Below are 12,897 nucleotides of genomic sequence, written 5' to 3'. Positions count from 1 at the left end.
TGCTCCCTGTCCATTTTTGGTATTACTCTTCTGGCCTCATGGAAACCAACATGGTCACCCTTCTGCCTTCCTTTTATGAATGAAATCAACTGTCAAAAATGTTAGTGTGTTTTTTTATTAATAGTTATGATTACACATACTCAGGGTTCTCAATAAGTTTCGTTTGAACCGTCTCAAATAGTAAAGTAACCCACCAGCTTCTACTTATTCTATTTGAAATTCATTTAGTATTCCAAATTTGAACCGGCCCAATTGCCATTTAAACCATCCATTTTGGCTGGCAGCCGGTTCTTATTGAGAACACTGCATACTCAAAAATGTTTACATATTCGGCTGTTGAAAAATTTAATTATTTCAATTAACAGAATTTCAAACATTTTCTGTACTATTCATTATTTCAACGGTCTTCACACCCAGATAAAATCCCTTTTTACAATGTTCCTCTTCTGAAGCCCCCTGCCCTAAATTTAAACACTGTGTAAAAATACATTTTATAAGTTGTTCCTTGATTGATGTGCGATGGCATTTAGAAACTCATGGAATTGGAGGCTATGGAATAACAAATTCATAGGCTCAATGAAGGCCTAGACAGGGTTGTTTTATTTAAAACGCAAAAATAAACAACCCTTCTCACATGTAGCATTGACAATTTTATTGGCCTTAAGATATTTAACAAGACTTTGGGCTTCTGTGATAGTGTACAGTCCAACTGATACAATTATGGAAGTGCCACTTGATCGAATATTAGAGTCAACACTAACAGCATGTTTCTGTCTTTCACACTGTCTGTCTAAATCAAAGTATGTACCAAAACTAAACCTATAGTGGGATGTTTAATTTTGTAAATATGTATTACATTCCAGGCCGAGCACAGGGAAAATAAAAACTTGGCAGCTCTCAAACTGGTGGAGATCAAGGCTGACGATGAGCTGGAAGATTTCATGGTGGAGATCGACATACTTGCCAAGTGTAAACATAAGAATGTTGTCGGCATACATGAGACTTACTACTTTGGTGGAAAGCTTTGGGTAGGTTTACCTGTTTAGGCCAAGTTTGGTACCAAGTATATGTATTGTTATGTCAACGTGCAAGGAAAGTTACAAAATACAAGTAAATTGTTCAAATAATAGCTTCACATGGTTTATATAATTTTGGTGAGCAAGGGTCATTCGAATAAAGAAAGCTACAAAATTAAACTATTATGCCTTAATAGTTTTTGAATGTATTTTTGTCTAAATTGTATTTATTGTATGTTGTATGATAATTATATCTCACCTTGCCTTTAAGTTTATTAGGGGTTACAAAATTATGATCTTATTTAATATGCCACTCGTGAAATATAGCGTTTGATGCTCACTCTGTGAAATATATCACCATCTTACACTGAAACAAACAGTAATCCTCTACACATTAAAGTTAAAAAAGTTGGACAAAACTGTTGCATTTTAGCATAATAAAGAGGTGTAATATCAGACTTTAGAAGGGCAATTTTTCTTGTTCAGGTTTAAAATCTTAGGCAAGCCCTCACCAAGTCTCCGCCTTAGTTGAACCAGTGGTCGAAATTAGCACAAGCCCGCAAGCCCTGCAATGGTAAAATGTCTTCCAGTTCCAGGCTTGCTCAAATTCTGAATTTTGTATAGCAGGGCTTGTGAAAAAAATTGATGCCAAGCAATAGTATAAGAATTTCGGCTTGTTCATCCAAAAGTCTATTTTTTGATGACCGTGGATCCTGGACAGTTAAGTACATGTATGTAAACAAATAAAAATATTAGTTTAAGACAAAACATTTCTGCCTGCAGATGTACATAGAGTTCTGTGGAGGTGGTGCTGTAGACAGCATCATGGTCGACCTTGAGAAACCACTGAAAGAGAAGCAGATCCGCTACATTTGCCGTGAGATGTGTGAGGGCCTTGCGTTTGTGCACGGCCAGCATGTGATCCACCGTGATCTTAAGGCCGGAAATGTCCTCCTCACCATGGACGGGGCTGTCAAACTGGGTAAGGGTCATTGGTAGTATAGGTACATGCACAAAAACCTGATCTTGAAGCCATAATCTTTAATTGTTGCTTTGGCATTAAGCCTTAAACAAGCTCAGATACCTAAAATGTAAATTTTAAACATTAAGAACTGGTTTGACTTGCCTGAAGTTCACTAGTGCTGGACTCACAGGCTTTGTTATGAACCATGTTTTGTACCAGTACTCCGTTGTGTGACTGAGCCAATTTCAATTTTTAGGACTTTCCCATGAATTATTATTAAGTTTGATGTCAAATGTGGCATTACAGTCAGGCAATTTCCAATAATTTTTAGAATTAAGGCCAAAAGAAATACCATGGAAAAGGGGAAATCAAAGCTATTTATGAAAAAACAATTAAATTGTTTTTTTAAATCGTAAAACTTCTGAACAACTTTGAAAAGCAAACAATTTAAAATTGCCCCTTTCAATTTTGTGGTAAAGCCATTCCTTGAATGATTTGTTTTTGCATGACTTATTTTTTAAAATACAGCGCATTAACATAATTGCTACACACTTCTGTATTGCATTCCTATAAAAAGATTTTAAGGCGGATTTTAAACTCTGATAAATAACAACCACAAAAATCTCATATAATTTCCCTCTGTTGAATGAATGTTTTCTGGATTTAGTTGGAAACAAAGTGATTAGAAACTGTGTGATCAATAAGTCATGATTTTAATAACATGTAACTTGACTTGCCATGACTGTTATTAGTTTCATGATACTTCAATCTAAACTACAGACAATGGAATGAATGATACAAAAAAACAGTAATAACTAATACATGTGTAATGCACTGAACAAAAAATGTTCTTAAAATAATACTGGCACTGCAGAAACTTCTTGGTAATAGTTATTGTGTATGTTTTGCTTTACTTAAACCATTTAATCAGTTTAAGTCAGGTACAGCGAGGTCCCAAAATCAGGAAAAAACTCAAGTAAAATCTCATATTCAATTTCAGCTCATTTAGTCCACATTACAGCATGACATAATTTAAAAAAATACTAATGTTTTACTGTTTTAAACTGCATTCTCTTGAGAATAATATGCTGACACTATAAAACATCATCCTCAATATTCAAACAAAAAAATGTATATATAAGTATAAAATGTACTTTAGTAAAACTAACAAATAATAAATCTGACTCAAGTGCAATTGCTGAATGCTCTCAGATTATTTTTCTATAAAATATTGACCAAATATTTGTATCCGCCCTTGTTAAACATATAAACAATTGAATCATGCTGTGTTGTTCTGTGGTAAAGTGAGTTGAAATTGACTTAAGTCAATAAGTATCTTTGTGTTATTGAGGCCAGGTAGTTGATTTTTTTGGTTTAGTAAATGAAAGCTTAATAATAACTTCCATAGTGTTGGCCCTCATGTCTCCCTTCTACCCAGTCTTTATCCATGTGTGTATTTGATAAACCTGCAATTAATGACTCAACTGAACCTTGGCGATTGTTTTTGTCAGAACTTTTCTAAATGATAAAATCAGAGTCCATCTGGCGATCCCATTTGTGCCTACATGCGCCTGAAATCTTTTACAGCATATTGCTTTTATATATAGATTACTTTGATTTGTTTAGGGTTTTAAGAACGCAAATAAACTGTGGTTCCTTCATGTTAGCATAAAAGCTCTTGGTTTATGGACTAGCAAATTTAAATCCGTCTGCTTTTTTCTAATAATATATATCTTCAAATGTAAACATTCTTGATTTATTCATCACTCAATGTTTTAAGCTGGGTTTATTTTGATGTTTTCAATGTAATACTATACAGCCATATGTTACATGATTTAAATTCAGCAAGTGTCTTTCTACACATGACACCCTTTCATTTATAAAATGATATTAAGTACTGAAATAACATTCTTTCATCAGTTGAATGTCATAAAATGCCCTGACACATCAGTAATAGTTGTTCATTTTGTAAGGCTATAATTTTCATGCTCTAGCAAGTTTCATCTACATTGTATCAGTATTACTGTATAAAAGTTTAATGTGTAACAATTTGTGTAAGTTGTCTGAAAGTAAATTTATGTATTGTTAATTTAAACTGACTGACAATTGTTTTCGTTGACGGGGGTAATCGTGCATGAATTTCAATTACAAATGATGAATGGTGTTTTAAATTGCTGCACTTGAAATTGTATTCAGAGTAAGTGTGTCATCTCCATTTATGAGCATTCACATTCTAAAAAATAGAATGGGCATATCATTATAAAGGTTTAAGTTTTTATAAAGATTTTTGTTTTGTTGCTTAATTTTGCATTATTTTTTTTAACTTTTGCACTGATAATGTTGTCAAATATACAACTTAAGAAGTTTATCACTTATTTGTATTTTTTAGATTTTTAGATATATTTGAGCTTGGCTGCCTTTAATTATAAGTTATCCTGGAGACGACTTGCATGCATTTTGTACATTTTAATCAGCTTAACATTCACTAGTTGATTTATTTCCACTTTAAATACTGATAAAAGAAATTTGGTGGATATAAATCAGGGCTTCAATCAGATTTTACCAAGCTTTAAAAAAAAATGCTGAAAAATCGATCTGATGCGATCAAAATTTTGCCATATTTTTTACCATAAATAAAAAAACTAGATTTATTTGCTATCTTTGTGACTTTTTTTAAAAATGGACATGACTTCAAAGATGTTACCGTTGTTGTAAAGGGCAGTTCATGCAATGTATACATGCAATATTGCATGTCCTGAAGGATATCATACAGGCTATCTCTTTGCTGTGCGTGCAATTTCATGTTTATACATGCATATTACATGTACCTTCCCTGTACCAGATAATGGTTGTAAGATAATACAATCAGGTCATGTTATATTATATGAAAATATTTCCTTTGAAATTATGTGTAGCATTTCATTATATGAAAATAATAATTTTATGATACATTATATGATGCCAGTAACCCTTAGGTTAGCAGGAACAATGCTGAGCTTGCATTTACGAACTTCCTTAAAGATTTATTTCATTCATATGTGCATGTATTTTCCAACTTCCTTGAAGAAAACTATTCATTCATATGATAATCATGATCCTATTCCATCATTATATTAATATGGTAAATGATACATGTATCCACATCTAATTTAGCACAAATGTTTTCAAAAGTTAATGCATAAGTTAAAGTGACACTCTTATTAAAAATCAATACATAAACATGTATATCAAACATCAATTTTGACTGATAAACCTTAAATTACTTACTTAATAATGCATTGATGGAAAATATTAACTTCTGATTACAAGATTGTAACGGTGATTTTAATAGCAGAAAGCGCAAAAATATTAAATGATTGGTGAATGCTATAAGATTTACTGTTGTCTACTATAGTCTCATAAGGTAGAACTACTGTGTTTTATGCTCATAAATTTCAAATTAAACTCGATATCCTTCATAAGAACCATTGTTTTTGACATTTATTCATCCTTTGTGGAATATCAAAACACTATTATTAATTGTGGTAAATCTTATTTGGGAGTAAGAGTGCATCTTTAATGCATAAGCTTATTTTCTGTTCACTACATTTTTCATGTACAGTACAATCAACAAAGTTCCATACCATGAAACAAAATGAGCTAGTGATATTTTTTTTATTATTATGGTATTTATCTGGCCACAAATGTATTGTCCCTTTAAAGGTGCACAAAAGAGGTTGATGCCAAATGATTTTTTTCTTCTTTTTTTAACTGGGGCCAGTTAGCTATTAATTGAAAAAACATTTTATATCTTAACTCAAACATGTGCTATTTGTTTTGTTTTGATCAGGCCTAAAAAAAAATACATTTGGTTCGGGTTACCCGACCCTACCTACGGAATAGGCGCCGACCCTAACGTTTTTATAGTCAGTTTGAAAAAAAAATGAAAAACTAAAAAAAAAAAAAAAAATTTGTTCTTTTTTTTTTTTTGCTTTTCAATATGTAGTTTAAAACCTTAATTGCTTATATAGAAGATAACTTTAACACCATTCTCCAATGATGAAAATAACATTCTTATATAAAGCCTAATAAAAAAAAAAAAAGCCTACCTACCCTACCTATTTTTGAAAAGGATGTAACCCTAACCAAACAATTTTTTTTTAGGCCTCATTGAAGTCAAATGAGTTAAACTAAATAATTCATTGAAAAAAAATTGGCATCAATCTTCCATCATTCTATTAACTGTAGTTAAGATAGAAGTACCATGAAGCAAGGCCATTGTTCACGAGGTGATCCCATATTTGATCACATATCTTTATTTTATACCAAAATGGTGTCTTTCTTCTGCTTGGATGAACAAATAAAACATTTCGATGACCCAATTTGGGATCAATGTGGCGCAGGTAACCATATTCGGGCTTTAGTTTCCACTCTTACCCGATATGGTTTCCTTTGCCCTGTATATACCATATCGGATCACCTGTTAATCCCATAACTTTTAATATAGTGGCTCTTTAATATTTTTACTTTCTCTTGCATTAATTTTTGAATCATGTTTGTCCATTTAAGCTGACTTTGGTGTATCGGCCTTCAATGAAAGAACCATCCAGAGAAGAGACTCCTTCATCGGAACACCTTACTGGTATGTGTATATTTATGGTAGTTGCTTCTCATTTTCAGATCACTCATTTTTTACCCTATAAGTTTTAAAAGCTGACTCAGCTACAATTGACTGGTGGATTTTTATAGTATTGACACTTAACAAGGATTCCATACTCTGAGAAATGGGGCTGGTTTCACAAAAAAATGAAGATGAGAAATTTCTTCACTGCCTGAAATTCTTAAATCTGATTTGACTGAAATAACATCAATCCAATCAGTTAGCCAAAAAATCCTTTGTAGGTCTGTAATGTGTTTTTGTGATACCAGGCTCTGGGGTCCATTTTTTTAAAGATCTAAGTCATGGCATGTTCATGTTACTCAGGACATTCATTTTGATTTAAGATTTTTGAAGTTATGATCAAGGTCATTTAATGAAACCAGGCCCAGGTTATCCATTTAAGCTTCTTATTTTGTAGAAGTGAAACATGCACATGCTTTAACCATATTTACTTTTTCAGAATTATGTAATATTATTGTATTATTGTACTGTATACAAAAACAACAAGTTTGTCATGAGCATTAGTTTAATTTTTAGTTTGGGTTCATTTTCAGTCAGTGAACCTTTTAGCACCTTTTATCATTGGTGATAATAAAAATTATTCTGTAAAAAATGTAGTATTTCCTATTCAAAATTTCCAGGATGGCGCCAGAGGTTATACTATGTGAGACCCTCAAGGACACACCCTACAACTACAAGGCTGATATCTGGTCCCTGGGCATCACCCTCATAGAGTTTGCCCAGATAGAGCCGCCCAACCATGAAATGCACCCCATGCGGGTCCTCATTAAAATACAGAAAGCAGATCCTCCATCGCTGGATGACAAGAGGAAATGGTAGGTGGTTGGCTTCAGTGTTTTCAAAAGCATATCTTTGTAATTAACAGGACATGGAATTGAATTTAGGTTAAGGTATATAACTTTTTGCATTTTTGAATGAATCTTATTGTCATGAACTAAAATAAAAAGTATTTTGAACTCTTTATAGACTCTTTATCTCTGAGTACTAAAATTATTTTGAGGCTGAATGCTATTTATTTTGACCACCGAAACCATACTTTAATATGTAGTGACCAGCTTTTAAAAAGTGCTTTCTGTTAAAAAAAATAAGATAAACAAACAGAACAAGAGCGATGCAGGGAAGGTTAAACCATGCTCCAGGTGGTCATAATGATTTTAATGGAAAGCTAGTGGTAAAGGTGTCACGTCTAACCTAAGAGATTGTGGGTACAATCCCTTAAGGGGATACTTTCTCATGGTTACTTCATTACGGCTTTTCAAAAGCAACACCAGTACTGGTTTCTATTCAGGGAACAAACTCAAAAGTGTTTTTATAAGTTAAATATCAGCTTTTGTCCAAATTCAGAAATTGGAGATGAGTTAAAAATTAAAGCATTTGATGGATGGTGAGGTTAAATCTGCTACTGTCTGTACACTCTTTGTAAACTTGTATGTTAACTCTTGTCCAGGTCTGCGAATTTCCATGACTTCCTGAAGCGCTGTCTCACCAAGGACCCTGAACAGAGGGCTACGGCCTTGGAGCTACTACAGGTATAGACATAGGATAACTCTTGTTCAGGCCCAGGAAATAGTTCCTACTATTAAAAACTTGTTGAGTAAGACGCGTATTTATCCAAATCGAACGTTTTTTGTTGCAGTATTTCTACTTTCACTTCGAATCACCTTCTTAACCTTGACCGCGCACTCGGTTATGACTTAAATACACGAAGTGTTTTCATTGGACGGCTACCAAACATTCATTCAAATGTTGCAACAAAAAACGTTCTATTTGGATAAATACGCGTCTTACTCAACAAGTTTTTAACGGTAGGAATGATACTTAAAGCTTCCCTTTGTAATGCCAGCGTTCGACACTAACGGGAGTCCGGTAGTCCGAGACTCCTAAAATTCGGCTCGGACTACCGGATTTTCCGTCTAGGCAGTCCGTCGGACTCCTTCATTTCAAAATCCAATTGTACACAAATCGTATCCGAAGGTTAAAAGTATCCGAAAGCTCATATGTAATTATTTTGCGACTCGTCAAATCGTTATCATTTAGACGCTCTTTAAAGTAGTGTGACGTCATAGACCGGTATTCATGTATCTTTTAATGTTTGTAATATGGTAACTAAATCGATAAAACCCGTCAAACGGTGTTTACAAAAAATATTCCTCGTTGATTTTAGATGTAAACAATGTTTATGTCAACAGTAAAATGGATTTCGCCTCCGGCAGCGAAAAATAAAAGAACTGAAAAAGAAAAAAAGATAAAGAGTTTGTAATTTATAGAGAAAGGAAATTCAGCAAGCATGGTTAAAACAATTGTCTTGGCTGATGTTTGAACTGACATCTGTATATGAGTACCTGACCGTATGGAGCTTTGTCACTGTGCGCTCTAACGTGCGATTGAAAGCCATCAAAAAACTTTTAAGGGCCATGATAATATTATAAGCTAAGAAAATGCAAAAAAGGGAAAAAATAATTAAGTTAATCACCAGCTGACTGCTTGTTAATTCAGCTGAACAAAGCTATCTCTGACAGGTAGTGCATTCTGTTTATGGATGCTGAACATTATTCAGAAATAAGGACAGTCCTACACAGACTATGTCACCATGTACCAAGCTTATATTGCAAAGTCTGTTAGCATTGGCACAACATATAAGGCACGTCAGTGTCTCATTGCACTGATTGCAGATGAATGTTCCAATTAAACAAAATTCAGTATTTGATAATGCCCCGTTCAATTCCCTTATATCTGATGGCTCAACAGCCACTTCACAAGAGGCCAAGGTTCTATATGCTAGATCGTCAGTTCATGGCAATTTTTTCAAGTCATATTAGAATCTATTAGATAAATAGTTTCAGTCATGTTCATATTATTTTAATAAAACAATTAAAATATAACTTGATTGTGCTCTCAGAATACAAATCTCTAGTTTGCCCTTCAGAAATGAAATACCAAAGGCTCTGTGAAATCATTGAATAAACAGTGCTCCAGCCAGGGGGTAGGTCAGAAATGACACTTTTGATGTGAATTAAATTAGCCTTTATGGGACACTTGCAAGGGCCAGTACTCAACTTTTTATGTAATGTGATGTTACTTCTTTCAGTACTTACAGTTTGTTACCTCAGCTGTTAACTTTTAAGTATGTACATTTATAACTCATTCCTGGACATTGACTGGCAAACAAAAGGGCACATCAGGGTGTAGTAAAATGGCAGCCGGGTACTTGAAAAGGGCAGCGGGTGTCGCAACCTGTTATTAAGGGCTAGCTGGAGCATTGAGTCAATAAATTTGAATAAATGTTGTAATTATCCTGGACTCCTTAATTTTATGCCGGACTCCTTGATTTTGGAATTAAGGAGTCCGGTGGACTCCTCTAAAAGTCTTATTGTCAAACACTGAATGCATGCGTGAAGTTTGCATGTCAGTCTGTTCTTAATGTATTTTGGGGGGGAGTTTGTTGTTTTTCAACCTCCCGGTTCTTTCGTAATGGGGAATTTCAGTTTCTGGTCGGTGCATTTTGTTTGAATATGCCGTAAAGGTCCATCTAACTACCATAAAAATATATTTTTCTTGTAGATGGGAATCTTACCTTATCAGAACAGTAAAATTATTAGATTATCTCAATTATTTTAGGAGCTATGCTCTATTGATTAGGTCCGTTTGGAATTGATGAATTTTTGCACATGTTTACCTTATATTTATTTATATATAATAATATTATTTTTTTTCATGAAAACTTGTGGAATAATTTTTTAAATGACATATATTTACTGTTTTGACCTAAATAAATAATAATAAAAAAAAAATAAAAAAAAAATGTATTACTGTATCCAGGCAATGTGACGAGCACCTTTGTGTTGGATCTGATCCCTGGAGGTGATTGCTTAATTGGTGAAGATGATTATTTGGTTATACATGTTTTTAGTTGGATATTTTATACTTCACAGCACCCGTTTTTACAAAATGTGGAAAAGAAGTCTGTGATGGATCTCATCTCGGAGTCGAAGGCTGAAGTGGTGGAGACCGTAGAGGATCTACCAGATGAAGAAGATATCAAAGAGTTCAAGGTAAGCTTCATTATTTTGGAAAAAAAAGGGACTGATGAGAACAGGTTGTAAATTTCCTGTGGTTCTCAGACACTCAAAAACATATATTTTATGTATTTATGATGACTGAAGTACTTTATCATTTTTATGTTTAATGTTTAATATCAACCCTTTCGTACAAAAAATATCTAGCTGACCTGAAAAAACAAACCTCTAAGAACAAATAATAAATAAGTGACATTCTATGTAGTATTCCTCCGAGTGTCATTAAATTTGACAATTTCCACTCTACCATTCATATAAAACTCCGGCGGAAACAAGCAACGTATAGGAACTCCAAGGAATCGGAACTTAAAGGTTCTATCCAAAGGAGAAAAGTTGGTCCAACTCCTGTACTGTATCTGATTATGTTGCTATTACTGCAATATAACAGGATTAAGGGGGAATACTTTTTCATCATTTACTTTTTATAAAACTACAACCTGATTGTCTTACATGTAGATTGGTACCAAGTATATTAATCCCCTGTGGTATTTCAGCGTCACATGCATGAGGACTCTGCTGTCGACCTGGATAAGGTGTCCCAAGCCAGCGTGGATTCGGACAAGAGGGAGTCTACCCCAGTCAAGGTATGTTGTCGGAAGGCATTGACTGATATTTGGTTCAATGTTTAGCTGTATTTTTATGCCCTTCTGCAAAAAATGATTTCAAGGCTTTTTAGGTATTTATCACCATATCGTCATGTCTGTCTCGCTTTTGAGTCCCGCCCATAACTTTTCAAGGTCACTTCATGCCTCAGTACTTTGTCAGTTTTGTTATAAAAGCCCTACTGATAATAGTTGTTTGGTCCATTCCATGACTTTGTAATTCATGGTAGGAATTTTTAAGAAGTGACAACCATGACAATGTGTTGTGCTCAAGAATTGGGTTCCTAGCTTCAAGGTTATGGTTACTGTGCACCTAAGAATATTGTCAGTTTTGCTATAAACGCCTTACTGCGGATAGTGGATCATGTCATATGCATTACTTTGTGAATCATGGTGTGATTTGGACATAATTTGGTATTGTGACATGTCACGCACAAGACCTGGGTGTCTAACTTCAAGGTCAAGAATTCTACAGTTTTGCTATATAAGCCTAGCATTACATTTCACACATTAAAATGGACAATGTTTCTTTGGGACCATATGCTGTTCATCACAGACAAATGTAGAATACAGATATCAACTTGTTAGGTAATATCAAATTAAACCACGGACAAATGTAGTTATAGGGGAATGGGTTGAATTTTGACCTTTACAAAATTTAGTGACATGTAACCTAAAATAATCTAAAATATATATTTTTTTCTTCAGATTCATCAAAGGGGTCACTCCTACCAACTATCAAGCATAAATAACTATGAATTACTGCACTTTTACAAAGTCAGAAAATCTCGAATTGTCTAAATAGTTATTTATGCTAGATAGACCTCTACAAAGATTGTTCAAATTATGGCCCTGGGGTCAAAATTGGCCCCGCCCCTGGGTGGTCATGGGTTTTCTCTATATGTTTATAGTAAAAAAAAATAAAAATCTCCTCTGAACTTATGTTGCTTATAGCTTAGATATTTGGCATGATTCATCGTCTAGTGGACCTCTACAAAGATTGTTCAAATTATGGCCTTGGGGTCAAAATTGGCCCCGCCCCGGGGGGGGGGGGGGGGGTAGGGTATTCTCTATATGTTTATAGTTAAAACTTCAAAAATCTTCTCCTCTGAACTTACTTGGACTAGAGCTTAGATATTTGGCATGATTCATCGTCTAGTGGACCTCTACAAAGATTGTTCAAATTATGGCCTTTGGGTCAAAATTGGCCCCACCCCCTTGGGGGGTCATGGGTTTTCTCTATATGTTTATAGTTAAAACTTCAAAAATCATCTCCTCTGAACTTACGTTGCTTAGAGCTTAGATATTTGGCATGATTCATCGTCTAGTGGAACTCTACAAAGTTTGTTCAAATTATGGCCCTGGGGTCAAAATTGGCCACACCCCGGGGCTGATGGGTTTTCTCTATATGTGTTATAGTGAAAACTTAAAAAATCTTCTCCGAACTCACAAAGACAAGTAACGTCTTAATTTAAACTGGATAACATATTTAGTACACATACCAATTTTCAATATGGGCCACATACAACAATTAATAACAAATATACATATATAGATACACACGTAAAATCAAGTAGTG

The 12,897-nt window shown here is 34.1% G+C and overlaps 1 protein-coding gene across 2 annotated transcripts in view; it reads left to right on the top strand.

Moving 5' to 3' along the window:
• The window catches only part of LOC128211505 (serine/threonine-protein kinase 10-like), a 62,916-nt gene that overhangs the window by 996 nt on the left and 49,023 nt on the right, over positions 1-12,897 (top strand). For both annotated transcript variants that reach the window (XM_052916371.1, XM_052916370.1), the window contains exons 2-8: positions 864-1,028; positions 1,800-1,998; positions 6,529-6,601; positions 7,261-7,455; positions 8,088-8,169; positions 10,573-10,692; positions 11,211-11,300. In XM_052916371.1, coding sequence (XP_052772331.1) covers positions 864-1,028; positions 1,800-1,998; positions 6,529-6,601; positions 7,261-7,455; positions 8,088-8,169; positions 10,573-10,692; positions 11,211-11,300 — 924 coding nt within the window. The remainder of the gene's footprint in view (positions 1-863; positions 1,029-1,799; positions 1,999-6,528; positions 6,602-7,260; positions 7,456-8,087; positions 8,170-10,572; positions 10,693-11,210; positions 11,301-12,897) is intronic.

Source organism: Mya arenaria, chromosome 12 (genome assembly GCF_026914265.1).
Source record: "Mya arenaria isolate MELC-2E11 chromosome 12, ASM2691426v1".
In the NCBI taxonomy this organism is placed as follows: Eukaryota; Metazoa; Mollusca; class Bivalvia; order Myida; family Myidae; genus Mya; species Mya arenaria.
The sequence above is the reverse complement of the archived record's forward strand: the minus strand, read 5'-3'. Positions and strand labels throughout refer to the sequence as shown.